The sequence below is a fragment of the Myotis myotis genome, unplaced genomic scaffold (genome assembly GCF_014108235.1).
Source record: "Myotis myotis isolate mMyoMyo1 unplaced genomic scaffold, mMyoMyo1.p scaffold_m19_p_21, whole genome shotgun sequence".
Lineage (NCBI taxonomy): Eukaryota > Metazoa > Chordata > Mammalia > Chiroptera > Vespertilionidae > Myotis > Myotis myotis.
The window spans coordinates 6,347,254-6,365,626 of NW_023416326.1; the positions used below are offsets into that span (position 1 = coordinate 6,347,254).

General features: G+C 50.9%; 1 protein-coding gene across 11 annotated transcripts in view; it reads right to left on the minus strand.

Moving 5' to 3' along the window:
• Positions 1–2,182: 2,182 nt before the first annotated feature.
• The window catches only part of DISP1 (dispatched RND transporter family member 1), a 115,267-nt gene continuing 99,076 nt past the window's right edge, over positions 2,183–18,373 (minus strand). For 10 of the 11 annotated variants that reach the window (XM_036354720.1, XM_036354724.1, XM_036354727.1 and 7 more), the window contains 4 exons: positions 17,625–17,752; positions 17,189–17,286; positions 14,163–14,260; positions 2,183–5,793 (listed from right to left, as the gene is read on the minus strand). In XM_036354720.1, coding sequence (XP_036210613.1) covers positions 2,206–5,793; positions 14,163–14,260; positions 17,189–17,286; positions 17,625–17,752 — 3,912 coding nt within the window. In that variant the 3' untranslated portion in view covers positions 2,183–2,205. Of the gene's footprint in view, positions 5,794–14,162; positions 14,261–17,188; positions 17,387–17,624; positions 17,755–18,373 lie in introns of those variants that run through there. The other variant, XM_036354731.1, reaches the window with a different exon arrangement.

The following is an 18,373-nucleotide window of genomic DNA, read 5'->3' on the forward strand; positions in this document are numbered from 1 at the left end:
TCGAGCTGGGACCTCCCAGTTCATAGATCGATGCTCAACCACTGAGCCATGCCGGCCGGGGTGACTCATCTTCTTATTCAAGATTAAAATTCTACAGGCCTCAAGGGGCCTAAAAGACACTCTTGAAGCATGTCCATTCTAGGAGGGCCCCTTTTTTGAACGGACTGCTGAAGGCAGAACATCACTGCTTTCTCCCTCTCCCCTCCCTGCAATTAGAACAGCGCTCACACCCCACTCCCAGGAAGGCCTGCCGAGTTAGCAAGCTGTGACCTAGCTGACCGGCGTGTGGTCACGTTCATGCTGCAACCGACGGCTCAGGGAAGTCCATGGAAACGGTGTTGATCTGGTCACTTGGCGAGTTGTTCTTGGGTGTGCACACTGGTTTCTGAAGCTCATGAGAAGAGACACACACAAAATACACACACACACACACACACACACACACACACACATCCAAACTCAGGGCAGTTAAAACACTGTCAACAGCAAAAGGTACAAGATTCTACTAGCCAACTATGAATATTCATGCCTTATCTCTTTTTCTATCTATTTAGAGCAAAGATATAAAACCTGAGTGTATAAAAATCAAACATTAATGAAAGTGGCCGTTTTAACAACAAAAAACCCCATCATGGATTACATAGATTAGTGTAGCAACTGGAGATAAACTAAAAGCCAGCAAGCGTTCTGGAAAAATCCTCTGTGCTGTGAAGAATATTTGAACATGACAGTTACCTTTGCATTAAAAAAAAAAAAAACGTACCTCGTAATTTCAACAAATTTCTACTCTCGTGGCTATGTCTGAATCCAATGAGAAGCAATCGCAATTGGGCCTTTGAGTTTTTTTAACCCAGGCTTCATTTCTTTTTCCTTCTCACATGACCCCTCTCTTTTAAGAGAAAAGACAGCTGCTTTCAAAGTCATTGTTTCCTCATGTTTCCTCCAGGAACGGTCCTAACGGCTGGTGGAAAGGCGGTTTCCATGTGAACCAACGTGAATCAGGAACATTTAATGGCCCGTGAGACCCCATTTGTAAAACTACTCTTCCTATTACCCGTGACACAAAGTTTCAAAAGTGAGGATGATTGAGGCTGGGGCATCTATTCTTGCAATGACATTTAATATCAGAGCAGCTCGGCATAACTATAAAGAATATTGTCTTAGGGGGGTGTGCATTTCACAGCAATTACCTGCAAGGGGAAGCCTCGAAGCTTCTTTCAAACAATACAGCTCTTCTCTGTGACACTCTGGGCCCACCCTACTTCCCAGTCAGCCGGGGCTTAGAAGGTGACCTTGCAGGAAAGTCAGGAACCGACTGTGGTCACGGGGACCCCAACCTCAAAGGCATGTCCTCGGAACAGCCTGTAACTCCTTCACTAAACAAATACCCTCCCAGTTACAAATATTTCAGTGAAAGGCCCCTTTTCTCTTATCACTTAATCTATTATCTGCTTTGCAATTCTCTAGGACAATACAGAGTTAGAAATAGTGATACTGTGCTGCCCAGTGATAAGGAATTAATGTCACTGAAGTATTCAAGCAAACGCTGGAAAGCCACCTAGAACTGTGGTTTGGTGGCGGTGGCTTGGAGTCAGGACACCAGGAGATCCCTTCCAAATCTTTTTTGAAAGCCCTAAGAGGCAGATCTAATTTGGAAAACTATTCCTAGAAAATAACAAATGTAACTGATAGGGGGGAACGTGGTATTTAGAAATATCTCCACCAGTTTTCTTCAGAGGGGGCAGGCTGCCGAGGCATCCACTTCCTGAATTCCAGCGAAAGGAGCTCTACCAAAACCCACATTCGTGGTGTGCAATCAAAGGTCCTAACTACTGACAACCACGGCACCAGAAGCAGCTAGATAGAAGCAGCTATCAGGCAAACGGGGTTTCCAGGAGAACGGAAACTTCTAGGTAACTCACACTCCGCTCTGACTCGCTGCTAGGAGAGACCATTATTTTTCGAAATGGATTTAGATGTAAGACAACTGGACTTTTTGAAAGTATAAAACAGGACCCACCACCACTTCTTAGATACGTGTCCGACCGTTCACACGGAATACCAAAGTCTCCCGTGATTTTTAACAAGTGAAACCTTCTCCTTCCTGCACGTCTGAGCTCCTTTTCTAACCTTCTGGGTTTCATTTCCCCTTCAAAGGAACAATCGAGGCGCCGGTTCGGAATTTAGAATTTAATACTGCATTTATTAAAGTGTTTTTATTAACAGACTTTCACCAGAAAGTTCCGCGTGTGCTAAGACAGCAGGCACGGCGGCCTCGAAGGCGGGCATCCGGCAGTGGGCACCGCACCGCGCCCGCGCCATCCTCCCGCAGCCCTGGGGGCGGTTCGGGCAGGACCCGCACCCAGCCTCCCCCACGAAATGGTTCAATAGAAATGTTGGTTCGTTCGGATGCAAACGTTCTGAGCTCACGGGGACGTCGGTCTGTGACGAGCAGGGCTCAGCCCCCCTTTCCACCGTGTCGGGCTGCCCCGGGGACCCGGAGTCCTTGTCCTCAGCCCCTACCCCGCCGGCCGCGGTCCCCGTGTCTCTGTGCGGACCGGGTCCCCTTTGGCTGTTCTCAGGATCACCTGCTCTTTGCGAGGACCCCGCGCTCCTGCAGACAAGTGCTGACGGCTCCTCGAGGCCCTGCAGGCTGTGTCCGCTGCCCCTGCCCGCTGGGTCCGGGGCCTGCAGGTGCTGCCCTGGGGGGAGGCAGCAGCCCTGCGGCAGAGGGCTCTGCGCTGCGGGGGGGTGCGCTCTGCCCTGCAGGCAGGGGCAGTGGTGGACGTGCGGGACGGGGGGCACGCAGCCCTCAGGGGCTCGGTGCGCCACGGGCAGAGGTGCCACGCCGTTCTGCACGTGCACGAAGCCGCCGGCAGCGCGGGCACACTGGTGGCACAAGCAGTCGCCCATCTGGTGGCAGGAGTGTGGGCCGTATTGCACGTGTCTGTAGGCAGCTGGGCAGCCGCATCTCTGACTCAGAGAGAAGAAGTGGCGCACGGCGCGCTGGTCCAGCGCCGGCTGCAACAAGGCAGAGCTCGGCTCGCCCCTGGCGCTCTGGCCCAGCTCCCCGTTGTAAGCCGCGGGCACGGGCATCCCCGCACTCTTGGCCGGGCCGCTGAGACACTCGGAGCAGATGTGGGTCTCTTCGTAGGCGGCCTTCTCAGAGGCGGGGCGGTTGGGGGACGCCAGAGGCTCCAATTCGTAGAACTCATGCTCCGCGTCCGATTTCTGGCCCCGGGGACCCGCGTGATAAGCATTCACGCTGTGCGTTTTGCTCGGTCCCTTGTCCCGAGGACTCGCGGGCGAGGGGTGGGAGAAGGCGCTGCACTGGAGCTTCCTGGGCAGAGGGATCTGCCCGCAGGCGCCCTGCGGCCCGAGGCACCGGCACAGGCACTGGAAGAAGAAGGTGGCGAAGGCCCAGCTGATGCACATGATGAGCATCATGAAGGTGCCCAGCTGGGTGTAGGCCAGGACGGTGGACGGCATCATCATGGCCCCGGCCACGAAGGTGGTCAGGGCGGCCATGGCGATGGCGGAGCCCATGCGGCTCAGGGAGAAGACCACCTTCCCCTCCCGGTCGGCGTCCGGGGCCAGGCGGTACGCCACCCCGTAGTGGACGGCGAAGTCCACCGACAGGCCCACCGCCACCGAGATGGTGACAGACTCCAACACGTTCAGCTCCCAGCCCAGCAGGACGAGAGAGCCGACCGTCACAAATATGGTCCCCGCGATGGAGACGATGGCGTAGAGGCTGATGATGACGTTCCAGGTGGTGAGCAGCATCACGCTGAAGGCCACGGCCACGGAGAGCCCCATGGCGACCAGGGTGCCGTCTGAGAGGCTGTCCTGCAGGTCGTAGAACTCCAGGTTGCTGACGAACCAGCCGTTGCCCAGGCCCTCGGGGGCGGAGCTCAGCTCGCGGGAGATCCACGCGTCCACCTCCCTGTAGAACTGGTGCATCTTCTCGTAGGCCAGCGTGAAGAGGTAGGTGCTCGGGAACTCCAAGACCACGGCCCGGATGGTGTCGTTGATGTCGAAGCGGGGCCCCGGGGTCTTGCTGTCCAGGTGGTACCCCGTGCTGCGCTCCAGCTCCATGATGGCCCTCTTGATGCACAGCTCGAAGACCTCCTGCTTGTAGGGGAAGCTCCAGCGGCTGCAGCAGGGGTACAGGGCCGGCTCGTCGCAGTCCTGGTTCTCCATCCAGCGCTTGAAGGTCTCGATGAAGCAGCTGGTGAAGTCCTGCTCGTCCGTCTGGTAGAAGAAGGTCTGGTTTCGCAGCTTCTGGCAGAAGTGCAGAATCCAGACCTGGGACGCGGGGCTGGCGATGTTAAAGCTGCTGTCCAAGGTCAGCTTGCCTTTGCTCTTGGGGTTCAGCGGGTTGCCGTTGTCCTCGGGGGACACCCCCCAGATCACCGTGATGGGCATGTGCAGCTCCTCGCCGTGGTGGACGCGCTCGAACATGAAGAGCTTCTTGTACTCGGCGTCGTAGCGCTCGAAGGGGTGAGACGACCGGAACACCTGGAACTCGGACAGCTCCAAGGAGGGCAGCTTCATCTTGGGGTTCACGCACACGATGTAGGCGCCCCCCACGGTCAGGGCGAGGAACCAGAAGAGCCAGAGGTAGCGGAACTTAATGACGATGCAGGGCAACACCTTCTCGAAGAAAATGCGCGAGGCCTCGGAGACGGCAAACAGGGCCTTGTGGCCCGCCCGGCACGCGGCCGCCCAGCAGCTCTTGTGGGGGTACACCTGCGGCTGGGGCTTCCGGAAGCAGGTGAATATGTTGAGCAGGTACCGCTCGTGCAGCACGACCACGGCGGGCAGCCACGTGACCATCAGCAGGTAGTTGACCAGGATGGCGGTGCCCGCGTACACCCCGAAGCAGCGGATGGCCGTGATGTTGCTCACGTAGTTGGCATAGAAGGCGGCGGCCGTGGTGAAGCTGGTGACGAACATGGACAGGGCGGCGTGCTGCAGGGTGACGCCCACCGTCTCCGCGGTGTCGGCCTGGGGCTTGTCGAACTTGGTGTAGTTCCAGACGTCGCACAGGACGAAGGCGTCGTCGGCCCCGATCCCCACCAGGATGATGAGCGCCGTGAGGTTCATGAAGGGGAAGAACTCGAAGTTGAACACGACGCGGTAGAGGAAGTAGGAGACGATCAGGGAGCTGATGATGGCGAACATGGTCATGAGCGTGATGAACACGGACCGGGTGTAGACGCACATGACGAGCAGGACGATGACGATGGCGATGGCGGGGTACACGGTGTCCATCAGCAGGTAGTCCTGGAACAGGCTGTGCTTGATCCCAAACTCGATGCCGGTGACGGTGGTGACGCCGTCGGACGCGTTCCAGCGCTCGAAGTTGTCCAGGTAGATGCCCATCATGCTCTCCCCCTTCTCGGTGGGCGAGAAGAGCATGCTGTACTTGAGGGCGGGCGCGGGGTGGTCGGCCGCCCGCGGGGCCAGGAAGTCCTTGTCCACCAGGTAGTGCAGGATCTGGTAGACGGCGTTGTACTTGGTGCACTTGCGGGGCACGTGGGCGCACTTGAGCTGGTCCTTCCTCCGGGCCGCGGCGTCCCAGCAGTCGGGCTCCAGCGTGCCGTTCTGGTAGTGCTTGGCGCAGGCGCGCAGCAGCTTCAGCGTGTGGGTCACGTCCCGCTCCACGATCTTCTGACAGGACGACCGGTTGTTCAGGATGGCGATGTAGTTGCCCAGCGTCCAGCTGGGGCAGCAGGAGGCGGCCGTGGTCCTCTGGCAGAGGTCGCTGAACTGGGGGTGCGCCCTGATCTGCAGAGACAGACACACGGAGGACGGGCGTTTAAAACAGGGTCGCTCACCGGGGCGGCATGGCTCAGTGGGTGAGCATCAACCTAGGAACCAGGAGGTCACGGTTCAATTCCTGGTCGGGGCACATGCCCGGGTTGCGGGCACAAACCCCAGTGTGGGGCGTGCAGGAGGCAGCCGATCCAAGATGCTCTCTCATCGTTGATGTTTCTATCTCTCTCGCTCCCTCTCCTTTCCTCTCTGAAATCAATACAAATATTTTTTAAAACCAAACAACAATAGAAAAACAAAGTTAAGAGCTCAGTGAGGGTCTCCCGCATCCTGGGCACTTTGACCTCTCTCTCATCGATGTTTCTCTCTCTCTTCCTCTCCCTTCCTCTCTGAAATCAATAAAAACCCATTTCAAATAAATAAATTAATAAAGCGGGTTGCTCAGAGGTCTGGGTTAAGGTGGCCTCGAGGGCCAGGGAGTTACAGAAGGTAAATAGCCATCCTCGGTGTGTGAATGCCCAGTGTAAGTTCCCCTCAGAGCCCTGCTGTGGCAAAGTCCTCGCTAGGCTACTTTATTCTGAACAACAAAGTACTGCTTGGGGATGACGGGCAAGTGCGAAACAACTTCAGCTAGTGCTGGTGTGGTTTCAAAGAGGGGAGGAAATTAACGCCTCTTCCGTAAACAGGCCTTTTCAAAGTCCCTCTGAAAAGCAATAACGTGGACAGGCTGTGAGGCTTGGGTATGCACACCTACCGGATCAGTTAAGAGGACAAGGGGCCAATTGATTCATGAAACCAATCTGTGGCTTTGCCCAAAATTTCTGGTTATCAGTATGAACCGTTGGGTGATGAAGGTATATTGGCTCAATCAACCCAGTTGGAAGCATCATGACATCTCCTAGAAAACTGTCAGCGAATCAGAAAGCAACTGGCTGGTGTGGCTCAGTTGGTTGGGCCTCACCCTGTGCACCTAAAGGTTGCCAGTTCAACTCCAGGTTGGGACACATTCCCCAAGCTGGTAGGGAGCTGGTAGGGGGCGTGCAGGAGGCAGCCAATCATGGTTTGTGCTCACATCGATGTTGCTCTCCCTCTCCCTTCCTCTCTAACAATCAATAAAAAACCTCTTTAAAACAATTTTTTTAAAAAGTGACTGTTGCGATCAGAAGCGCTGATGACAGATGCATGAAAGCCCTGGAATAAAACTGTTTCCTGAAATATGTACATTCACAGGGGTGGGCAAAAGTAGGTTTATAGTTGTACAAAGAAATAATACAATCATACAGGAATAGAAACTCTGTGTTACGCGTACTCACAACTGTGAACCTGCTTGTGCCCACCCTGGGATATATCTGATTGTAAATGAATATGGACAATTAATACCATAAATAAGGAGTTTAATGATTTCCTCCGCATCCTTGAAAGTTTGCTCAAGGTGGCCGAACCCCTTGGGGAGAACTTCCTCTCTCGGAAAATGGCTCTGCTGCCTGGTACTAGCAGGTGTGACGGCCCGGGTTCAGGGGGACAGTACTTCCCATGGGCCGCTCTTCCCGGAGAAGGCTTTTCTGCTGACGGCTGTTCTTGTTACAGAAAATGGGTAAGTTGTCCCAATGCCAAGCCTGGCCTTGCTGATTCGTGCGGAAGCCAGTGCCAGTCCACGGCCTTCGGAACAGCCCCTCCTGGGAGCCCGTGCAGACTCCTCTTGGAAGCACCAGAACTAGAGACGACCCACTTCTCACGGGCCCTTGTCTCACTTGCCAAAGGCTGTTCAGGGAGGAAACTCTGAAGTTCAAGAAGGGTGTGAGTGCCCGGCTGGTGTGGCTCAGTGATTAAGCGTCGACCTAGGAACCAGGAGGTCACGGTTCGAATCCTGGTCGGGGCACATGCCCAGGTTACGGGCTCCATCCCCAGTAGGAGGCGTGCAGGAGGCAGCTGATCCATGATTCTCTCATCATTGATGTTTCTCTCTCTCCCGCTGCCTTCCTCTCTGAAATCAATAAAAACGTATTTTTAAAAAAGAGGGGTGTGAATATTTCTGACTAAACCCACCTTGATCTTTATTAACGTGGGCTTTATCAATCATGCACGAAATACCTTCTCCAAGTGGAGGTCACGTTGGCACAATCACCTCTTTGGAACTGAGACTTACCGAAGAACCAAGTCACTCAGAACCTAAGCCCTGGCCGTCAAGATACGCAGCTAAGCTCTTTCGGAGTCAAAAGTTTTATGTGGATTTTCGACAGCAAAGGGGGTTGGCCCCGCAAACCGCCATGCTGTTCAAGGTCAACACTACTTCACTGGGACTCAGGTAAAATAAACTGGCCATGTACTGGGAACTGCTGAAGCTGGGAGACTTCCACATGAGGAATTGTTCTGTTAATCTACTTCTGCATCGGTTTGAAAATTTCCATAGTAAAAATTGCTGTTTTTAAAGATACTCTGTCTTCAGTTAAAAAAAAAAAAAAGTCAAAAAGGCTATCATTTAAGTGTACTGAATCAATGTTTATTGTAACAAAGCCCTCATTTTCAAGTTCACTTCCAAAGAGCGATGTTTATTGTAACAAAGCCCTCATTTTCAAGTTCACTTCCAAAGAGCGATAGATATTTCACAAGATAGGGTAATTCCTATTTAGCTGCTACCAGTGAAGACAGTCACACAGGCTGTCAGGGGGGGCAGATGCCTAGCGGACACCAGGGAACTCTGGGAGAGCACCCTCCGGTCTTCGTGGCAGATACCAGTTCCCTCCCTGCAGAGAGAGAACCCGCAGGCCCCTGCACTCAGCCTGGGGAGCGGAGAGGCAAAGCAACCCCAATGCCTGACCGTTTTCAGGTGGAGGAAAACAAATCGCACCCATTACGAAATCCAGGATCTGCTAGAAGGAACCTGTTTGCAGCGGATGAAGTGACCGGACGGAAAGATAAAGGAAGCAGGTTGCCAGTGGGAACTGGGAAAGCAAGCACAGAATCCTGTCCTTGAATAACCGTCACAAATAACAGCAGGGTTTTTGTTTTCCACGAGGATGTCTGATCAAAGATGAGAATGTTGGACCAGACGAACACTACTTGGATGGCCACTATCAAAAACAAACGCCAGCAGCCTCCGGAGCGGCGATCCCGACTCCAAGGCAGGGCTGGCGGATGGACCACCTTGGAAAGCGGTTCCGAGGGCGCGTGCAGGGTAAGAAGGAAGGACAGAGCTGAGACATCGTGACGGTTCACTTACCCAGGGTTGGAAGCTAGTGCCTGAGGCCCTGAGTCTAAAGGAATGCAGGACAAGGAACTGCCTAGGCCAGTGATGGCGAACCTATGACACGCGTGTCAGAGGTGACATGCGAACTCATTTTTTTTGGTTGATTTTTCTTTGTTCAATGGCATTTAAATATAGAAAATAAATATCAAAAATATAAGTCTTTGTTTTACTATGGTTGCAAAGATCAAAACATTTCTATATGTGACACGGCACCAGGGTTAAGTTAGGGTTTTTCAAAATGCTGACATGCCGAGCTCAAAAGGTTCGCCATCACTGGCCTAGGCGGTCTGGAGTGAGGCCGTATGGTCCCATCTGTCCCTCCGTTCAAAAGGAAAAAATGTTACTGACGCCCATACAAGATGAATACGGCACAGCGGGCCTTGCCCTCAAGTCGCTCGCTTGCGACAGGGAAATGAGACCAGAAAACCAGCGATTCTAACTCATGTGGAAGGACCAGCGTGTTATGCGGAAGGGTCTGCGTGAACCTGCGGAGGGGATGCCAAGGGGAGTCCGTGTGGTGGACAGCGGCCCTCATTTGGTGGTGAGACTCAGCCGGCTGACACTCGGTTATATATTACCCGGTGGGGTTTACGGAGCTTGGCAAGCAGGTATGTCTTCATGCAGAAGACATATATTTCTGCCGTATTTTGGGGAAAAGCATTCATAGGGATGATTTCAAAATCTTTGACATTTATAAACATAGGGACACAGTGAGTGAGGGCGGCTTCTTGTAACTCACGTGAGCAGCGCAATTCTTAATTGGAGGCATTGGCAAATCGGCTGCTGCGGAAAGCCATGCTGCTTATGTGGCTGTCCCGTGTCCCTGCACATTTCCTGGTTAGACGGCAGCAGGGGTGGGGTTGGCTTAAACAGCGGGTAAAGGAAGAAGAGAGAAAAAGGAGGCAGCCGAGCTTTAAATCATCTCTTGGCTTTTAACACTAGCGGCGAGCTGGAGCTATTTTAAGAGGCTGAGGGAAGCAGCTAAAGGGAAGCAAGTCACCCCCGATCCCAGGTTCTAGTAACGCTGGCCTCGCCTCCCCCACGTGGCCACGGGCCTTGTGAGTGGAAAACTGAAGGGACCTGAGAGAAGAGAAAAGGCAGGGCTCCAGGCCTTCCTTAGAACAAGCCCTGGGGAGGGTCTAGCTGTCCATGAGAGCTGCCCCAGAACACGGGGCCTTAGGCCCCGAATTTCAAATCCCTTTTATCAGCCGATCGGTCAGAGTCCTGCCTCCGACGATGCGCAGAGACTAAGAAGCCGGGCTCAGGGATTCCAGCAGAGACAAGCTAGAGGAGCACACTCCTGGGCACGAGTGGCCAACTGCCGGTGGGGCCCGAGGTCAAAGGGCAGAAAAGGAACGGGGAAGACGGGGCGACAACTGAGGCTCCTGCGAAAGGCTAAGGAACAGACTGTCAGGAGGGAGCCGACAGCTTGGGAGCAGAAGCTCTTCGGGGGGGGAGGGCAAGGCTGCCTGGATTCGCATGTCTGGGCCTTGTCGTGGGAACGGACGCTGGGGGTGAACTCAGTGTGCTGTCAGCACAGGCAGGCGACAGCGGAAGCATCCCGTCCCCCTGGATGTTACACTGAGGACCAGACGTTTTCTAGGTTCGACCTACCGACAGTGAAGCTCTTCTGCTCTGTGTCATTTGGTGTGTGTCCCATTCAACGTGATATTGTTAATAATCAAGTGCGGCCCTAGCCGGTTTGGCTCAGTGGATACAGCGTCGGCCTGCGGACTGAAGGGTCCCGGGTTTGATTCCGGTCAAGGGCATGTACCTGGGTTGCGGGCACATCCCCAGTAGGGGGTGTGCAGGAGGCAGCTGATCGATGTTTCTAACTCTCTATCCCTCTCCCTTCCTCTCTGTAAAAAACCAATAAAATATATTTAAAAAAATAATCAAGTACGGAAGTACAATACTAGCATTGGGGGGAGAGGGTGGCGGGAGATGGCCAAGTAGCCTCGGGACACAGTTTGCTCAAACCACGGCAACAAATAAAAGCCCGAAAAGGGTCCAGAGCTGAGGGACTAAAAGAGGCTCAGCAACAACCTGAAATAACTGAAATCTGACCTGCTAACCAAGATGCCACTGAATATCTCATCCCTATGGGAAAGGTTTACTGTTCTGGGCTCACGGCAGAGTTAGAGATGAGAATACAAAGGCGCTAGCAATTGGTAAAAACAGCATTTCATTTAACAAGTGAAAACGACAGCCATGCCCTCGGAGGCAGATTTTGGGGACCCCGTGATCTAGCTGTCCACGTGCTGGTGTGGGTCTGTGACTGGCTGGGCCCCTCACTGAGCTGCGTGGCTGGGGTGTGTTCCGCACACTTCACACACGGACCACAATGCTTAGGGTGTCCTTGCTACGGATCACAAACTTGACCGCGTAGCTACCCAATCCTTATTCCGAGCCCAGGGGAGAAAAACACTCAAAGAAGCAGAGTGCACCCATGCCTTTATGGTCTGCATTCTGCTAATGTATTAAAACCACCATCAGGCCATGTATTTAGATGTCCTTGCATTAATCTCTTGTAGAAATGCTTCTGCTATGACGTGTTCCTGCTACCAACCTGCCTGAGACAGGGCCTACCAATCAGCTAAGGGTCCATCCTGTATCTCTGTGAGCAGGTTGAGGACCATGAACACATCCTGCTTTTTGATGAAGGCTGTGAGGAGCGAGGGCGGTCCTCGCCTGCCTTACTATTAGGGGAAACTGGTGTCCTTGAGAAACAAACTGGTTACCCTATTCTATGGCTTTCGCCCCTGACTGTGAGTTGCTTTTTGCGGTGGCTGTCAGGGAGGGTACAGACAAGTTTGCTGCTCCTGATCAGCCAATGTACAGGATCACGGGGTATGTGTTCTTTCATGTTAAATCTCACCCTCAGCTTCATGATTTTCCTCCCGTTACTTCCCCTTCGTGTCATTCATTCAACTTTTTTATTGTGTCCGTTCTGTATGCCTTTCGGGAAGCCACCTATTGATGCTGATTTTATCCATCTGCTCTGGTTATACATAAAACAGTGTATTGCTCCCACTTGTGAAAGCTATGTGCCTCAGCACTGCTTTCTGGCTTTGAGTCTTTGAAGGCATCACAGAATAAACCACTAGCTCTAAAAATGACTTATTCCAGGCCATGGTGACTCTGAGGTTTGTTTGAGTGGGAAATGGCGTCTATAGTAAAACTGAACACAAATGGTGTATTTCTTGCATTTTGGGAGCATGAGGCACAGGCTGAAGTGAGACTTGGCTCAAATCCTGCATTTGCCACTTCCCTCCTGTGTGAACTTTCCTCATCTATAAATTGGACAGTAAGCCCAGCCTGTGTGACTCAGTGGTTAAGCACTGACCCATGAACCAGGAGGTCAGGTTCATGGGCCGATGCTTAGGTTGTGGGCTTGATCTGCAGTAAGGGGTGTGCAGGAGGCAGCTGATTGATGTTTCTCATCATTGATGTTTCTCTCCCTTCCTCTCTCTGAAACCAATAAAAAAATATTTTAAAAATAAAATGGACAATAATAGTACTTAATTCATAACACTATGGCGCCGATGAATAATAATTCAACGAATAATGAAATAATTCGTGAGGTGTTTGGGACACGCCCTGGCAGACATCAGCAGTGCTCAATAAACATCAGCTATTAATCAACAGCGTGAATTCAGTCACTACAGCGTCTTCAGGGGGGGAAGGTCTAAAGATCAACTGTGAAAGTGGGGTAACGAGAACTAGGAGGTATAGAAGGGAAGGAGCCGTTCTCATCCAAGGTGTGAACATCCAGTAACCAGCCCGGCTTACACCGTGTTACAAGTCCCAAGGTCACAGGCCTAGTGAGTAGGTACAGGGCGGGGCATAGTCTGCTCATCGCAGATACTCCACAATCTCCTCCTCCAGGCCTCACTGTCTACAGAAGAAGGCGGAGCCTGTGACGAGGAGAAACACCTTCACAGCTTCCGAATAATGAACTGATCGTGTGGGAGAGAGAAAATGCGGCCGATGAAAACTGACCTGGGAAGAAGCCGCTGTCGTTTACTGATGGTCTGTGTCTCTGGCCTGTTTGGAGTTGGACAGAGACAAGATGGCACTCGCAGCAAATCCTGATGGCTCACCCCACGGGGAAGTTACTTCCAAAAGGTATAAACGCCTCTCAGGATGAAGAGAGTCAGGAGATCTGGGGCCAACTAGCGAACCTGAGAACTAAGTTAGTTCTCAGCTCAATGGGACTGCTGGTCTGGGTGGCCTCAGCGTCCTTTCTGCCTCGTACTCCACTAAGGAACGCTGTTGCCGGAACAGGCGATTGTGCCGATGGTCAGACTAGCACTAGCTCTTAGCATTGCACGCGCTTCCATTTCCAGCTGTACCTTAGGGTGGCGCTAAGAATGCAATGAGTTCCTTTCCGCTGGTCACTGTGCTTGGACAGGCCCAGGAGTGACATCAGACAGCAGTTTCTACCTGGAGAAACTGCCTCTGAACTCAGGGAATTGACAGCTCTCCCAGAGGCGGCCTAGGCATGCGCTAGCCTGACAGCTTTTGGGCTCCAGGACAGGAAGTGCTGTCTCCCGGCATCCTCTGCCTTCTCCAGAGCAAGGTGTGTGGAGGAGAGGGCAACCCGGCCTGCAGTGCTCCAGCCATGTGCACAGATACCGATTCATATCCTTTGATGTCCCTTTCCCCAGCCTGTGCCCTAAACCTTCCTTTGAGGTCACAGGGAAATGGCGCAGGGACTGCTAGGAAGGCAGGCATTTGGCTGCATAATTAAGGTGCTGACAGTTGCCTCAGGGGGAAGCGTGGTGAACAATGAAAGCAGATTAGGAGAGGAAATATGACAAAAGAAGGAAAAAGAGTCTTAACTATGATCCTGAAAGGAGAGCTGCTGTGAAAGAATACAAGAGACTGTCACGGACAAAGAACAGGAGAGCGAAAGAAACAAGTCCTTTATTCGGGAAGACAGTATGGAGGGTGGGGACGGGGACACCTTGATCCTGGGATCTAAGAGGCTGCCAAGGGCCTGCCGCTGTTTACTCCTCGCAGGTGAGCCCCGCAAGGACTCCCATCGGATCAGACGGGGCTCAGCAGTAAGCCAAGTTTCAAAAGCATCGCCTCATTGGTGCCAAACCTACTTCAGTTTCCCTTTACATACCCTTGAATTATCTACATTGCACATCGATTTAATTGCTGGTAAATTCCATAACGTCTCTCCTCCGGCTGAAGCAAACACTACCCTGGAATAGCGGTCACCTGTGAATATGAAAAAAGAAAAGAAACAGGATTATGAATTATTCACGGATTCCCTAAGACGTGGCATTTAGAAGCGATTCAAACTGGGAAGCCACATGGACAATTCATTACCGGCAGGGGAGCCCTTCCTTCGACAAATTCCAGGAGAAAATGTTAAAAAAAAAAAAAAAAAAAGCAATGCTCTAACACTGTCTTCGCTCAAGGCCTTTGTCTACTCTCTGCACCTGAAAAACCACAGGACTCACATGACAAATGAAGTGCAGGTCAGACTCCAATGAGGAAGAGCAATCCACAGAATGTCCAGCAGGCAGTTAATCGATTGCCTCCCTCTTCATTTCCCAACACACCACGATGGCACGTCATCAGAGAATGACGCACGGGGACTGCCGAGGATGGATGTAAGGATGCTCTCTTTCCCTGGCAGCTAACTAGAGAAGGAGGCATGGCAGGTGATCCATTTAAAAGCAGTAAAAACAGTCCACTAAGTACAGACTGCTGGCCAGGATCACAGACCCCTCCACGTCCTGGCGGAGTTCGCCAGAGTAGAAAAGCTGTGTGGAAAATCATCCTCATGTAAAACGTGTTTCTGAGTGAGGGAGGCTGTGCAATGTCCTGGAAAGGGCGTGCTCTTTGGCGTTAGCCCTGGGTGTGACCAGGTCTTGGCAATTCCTAGTTGGCGATCTTGGGCAACTAACTGCTTCTCTGCACCTCGGCTCCTCACTGGTTAGATGGAGACACAACACCATCTCCAACCGCCGTGGGGACTAAATGAGACGGAAAAGGGGTGCTCAGTAGGTCCTCTCTCTGCCTCCCCGGCTGTGACCAAAAATCTGAACCAAGGAAAATGGAACAGATGAGTTTCCCGTGAGCTAAGATGCCTCAATGTGCTAACAAAGAAACTCAACCTGCAAATGAATGAATAAAGCTTTTATTAATAAACTTTGTTTACGATTCTGAAGTTTTCTTTGGTAAACGCCTGTCTTCATCGAACGGCTGTTATCGTATGTTGATTGGTTTTACAGATCAAAATAAGCTTTGTGGAACATTTCATTCGAGCAGTCAGAAATGACTTTATCAGGGAGGGACCTATTGCTCATGGGACAAATATTTAGTGCTGACTACAGAAACATAAAGGAGACTGCATCTTGTGAATTTGCTAATGTGCTTCCTGGTTAAGAGAGATGCTGGTTAAGCAAGCAATATCTAGCAACACTTTGAGGGAGACAAGCTAGCTGAACACGCAACTAACCAGAAACCAACTTTTCCAATAAGAGACAGAAAAAAACCTTGCATTGCTTCCCGGGATTGGTATAAAATGCTCCCTAATCTCCTACTTTCTATCTCGCTATGACTATGTAGTGAAACAGTGTCCAAAATAAAGACCCGGGGCTTGGCAAGATCTGGAAACATCTGAGAGCCGATCAGGTCCTCTGTGATCTGATCTACAGGAAGCTACACATTTTAGAGAGCTTTTCAACAACAACCAAAAAAGCTAAACTCAAAAGAGCTTAATGTAAATGTTAATTCTACAGTTCCTCACTCCTCATCTAGGCTGACCGGCGACTTACACACTTACATGCATTTCCTCTAGCCCAGCAGTCGCCAACCGGTGGTCCGTGAGGCCCGAAAGGTTGGCGACCGCTGCTCTGGCCTGTACTCATCCCTCCGTGGCAACTGCAGAGGAGTTAGGCCAACTCCAGGCGACAGCAGATTTTCAGCGAATTTGCTGCCGACATAAATCTGGCTTCCTGGCCTCAGGGAAGTTCTTACAACATCTGGGCTTTCATTTCTGCAAGGGCATGTTCTGCTGCAAAGTAGCAATTGCTTTCTTCCCAGAGGCGCTCTCCAGCTCCCCATGCGCATCGCTTCTCGCTGTCTCCCGCCCCGCCAGCGTCACTCACTCACATCATGACCCAGGTCCCTGTGACATTCAAGCTTTGGGCTTCTGGGCTTGACTTTGTTCATCTCTCTTTCTCTAATGCCTAAGGACAAGGCAGGCACACAGAAGACTTTTTTTTAAAAATATATTTTATTGATTTTTTTACAGAGAGGAAGGAAGAGGGATAGAGAGTTAGAAACATTAATCAGCTGCCTCCTGCACACGCCCCACTGGGGATGTGCCCGCAACCAAGGTACATGCCCCCGACCGGAATCGAACCTGGGACCCTTGAGTCCGCAGGCTGATGTTCTATCCACTGAGCCAAACCGGTTAGGGCCACAGAAGACTTTTTGAAGGAATCAAAATTTTAAAACTACATTTTTGGTCATACAGTAGATTATTTCAGGGTTCAATCCCAAAATGTGCACTATTTTTTAAATAGTACGAAGAATTTTAGAAAGTGACTTGAGCCCTAGCCAGTTTGGCTCTGTGGCGGGAGCATGGGCCCGAGGACTGAAGGGTCTCGGGTTCGATTCTGGTCAAGGGCATGTACGTTGGTTGCAGGCTCAATCCCTGGCCCTGGTTGGGGCTCGTGCAGGAAGCAACCAATCAATCAATTGATGTGTCTCTCTTACATTGATGTTTCTCTCTCTCTTTCTCCCACTCCCTTCCACACACTCTGGGGGGAAAAAAAAATCAATGGAAAAAATAACCTTGGGTGAGGATTAACAAACCAAAACAAAATGAAACAAAACAAAAAAAAAGGTGACTTGAAATTTGGGGCCAGCACAAGAATTTTACTAGATTTAGATCCTCCTTAAAATCAAGTATAACTCCATCATCTCTTCCTTGTTCATTTTCCTTATAGGCAAACAAATTCAGAGCAGTGGCTGACTGACCTGGAGATGTACAATGACAAGTTAATGAAGCTAGAATCCCTTTAAGACCAGCCACACTGCTATCAGTCCCGATCTTAGATCTTAATCACGTCAGTCTCAAGAGGGCCAGGAAGCCGCTGAGAGGTATGATCATCTACAAACACCACTCACTTGGAACATCGCAGAAAAAGCTGTCTTTGTGGAAGTTCCAGTCAACTTCTCTCTTTTCTCTTTCATAATGGTCGTCCGACCACCTGTCATCCCGATGGCTGAAACAGAGCAAGGTGATCTTCAATAAAGTGCGAGCTATTTCAAGGCCCATAAACGTGCCTGTAACAGGACATCCTCAAAGTCATGGCCTACTTAGCACTGGAAATTAAGTTGGAAGGATTAATATATGCAACCAACAGTAATTTTCTCACTTCTGAAAGGGAAACAGCCCCCAAATGCTCACTTTTTCATCCCAATACAACAAAATCTTACTAGACAATGGCAATTTAAACAAGATTTTGAGCCACACATTTCACCTTTTATCTTTTTGCTCAGGCAATGTTTAAAAGTGGAATTCACTAAGCAATGTTTTGTCTGAACGTTAATAAGTGATTACCTTTTGGCTTGCTCATCTGCATATTTAAAGGGATAATTGGCTAATGTTGCTTTGTATCCCGTGTTTTTCACCATGTTATTCCACGTGACCAGTCTCTGGCCTATTGTAGTCCCTCTTGGTTCAAAACCCTAAGGCAAAAAGTTACAAATTCCTGTTAGTGTCCTTCATTTCAGGCTCAGGGTAGTCCAGCAGTTTGGGAAAGCAATGTCAAGGTGATGAAAAGCTTTCAACCGAAAATACACACACAGAGGTTCCTTACTCCAGAGGTGACCAGCATTAAAACAAGGTGACTTAACCTGATAATGACCAGCTATTTACTGTGGCAAAACATTCTGACTCTTTGGTGTGCCACATGTCTCAGGAAAGGGAAAAAACTTATCTAAAGCTTCTTTCAAATTCATACCCAAGCTTTTTGTAAATGCCTACTTTTAGGTTATAACATATTATGGTCAAATTAAATTACATTGTGCATGTGACAGTGTTTCACAAAGAGGGTATCACTTAACTTGCTCATATTTTCCTCATTATTCCACCCCAAAGCAGATTTTACTTAGAAACAGCCCCTACCACTGCTTAGCAATGCCGAAATTCCTTTAGCTTCTCTTGGGGGTGAGGGAGGGGCGGGGAGGACGGGAGAAGACAGTTTAAAAACTTCATGAAATTTTTTGTAGTCAGCAGATTCTCCAATTTCTTGCTCTTTAGATTAAACATGGGGACCGAGAAGCACAATGTCCAGATTCTTCATGGTG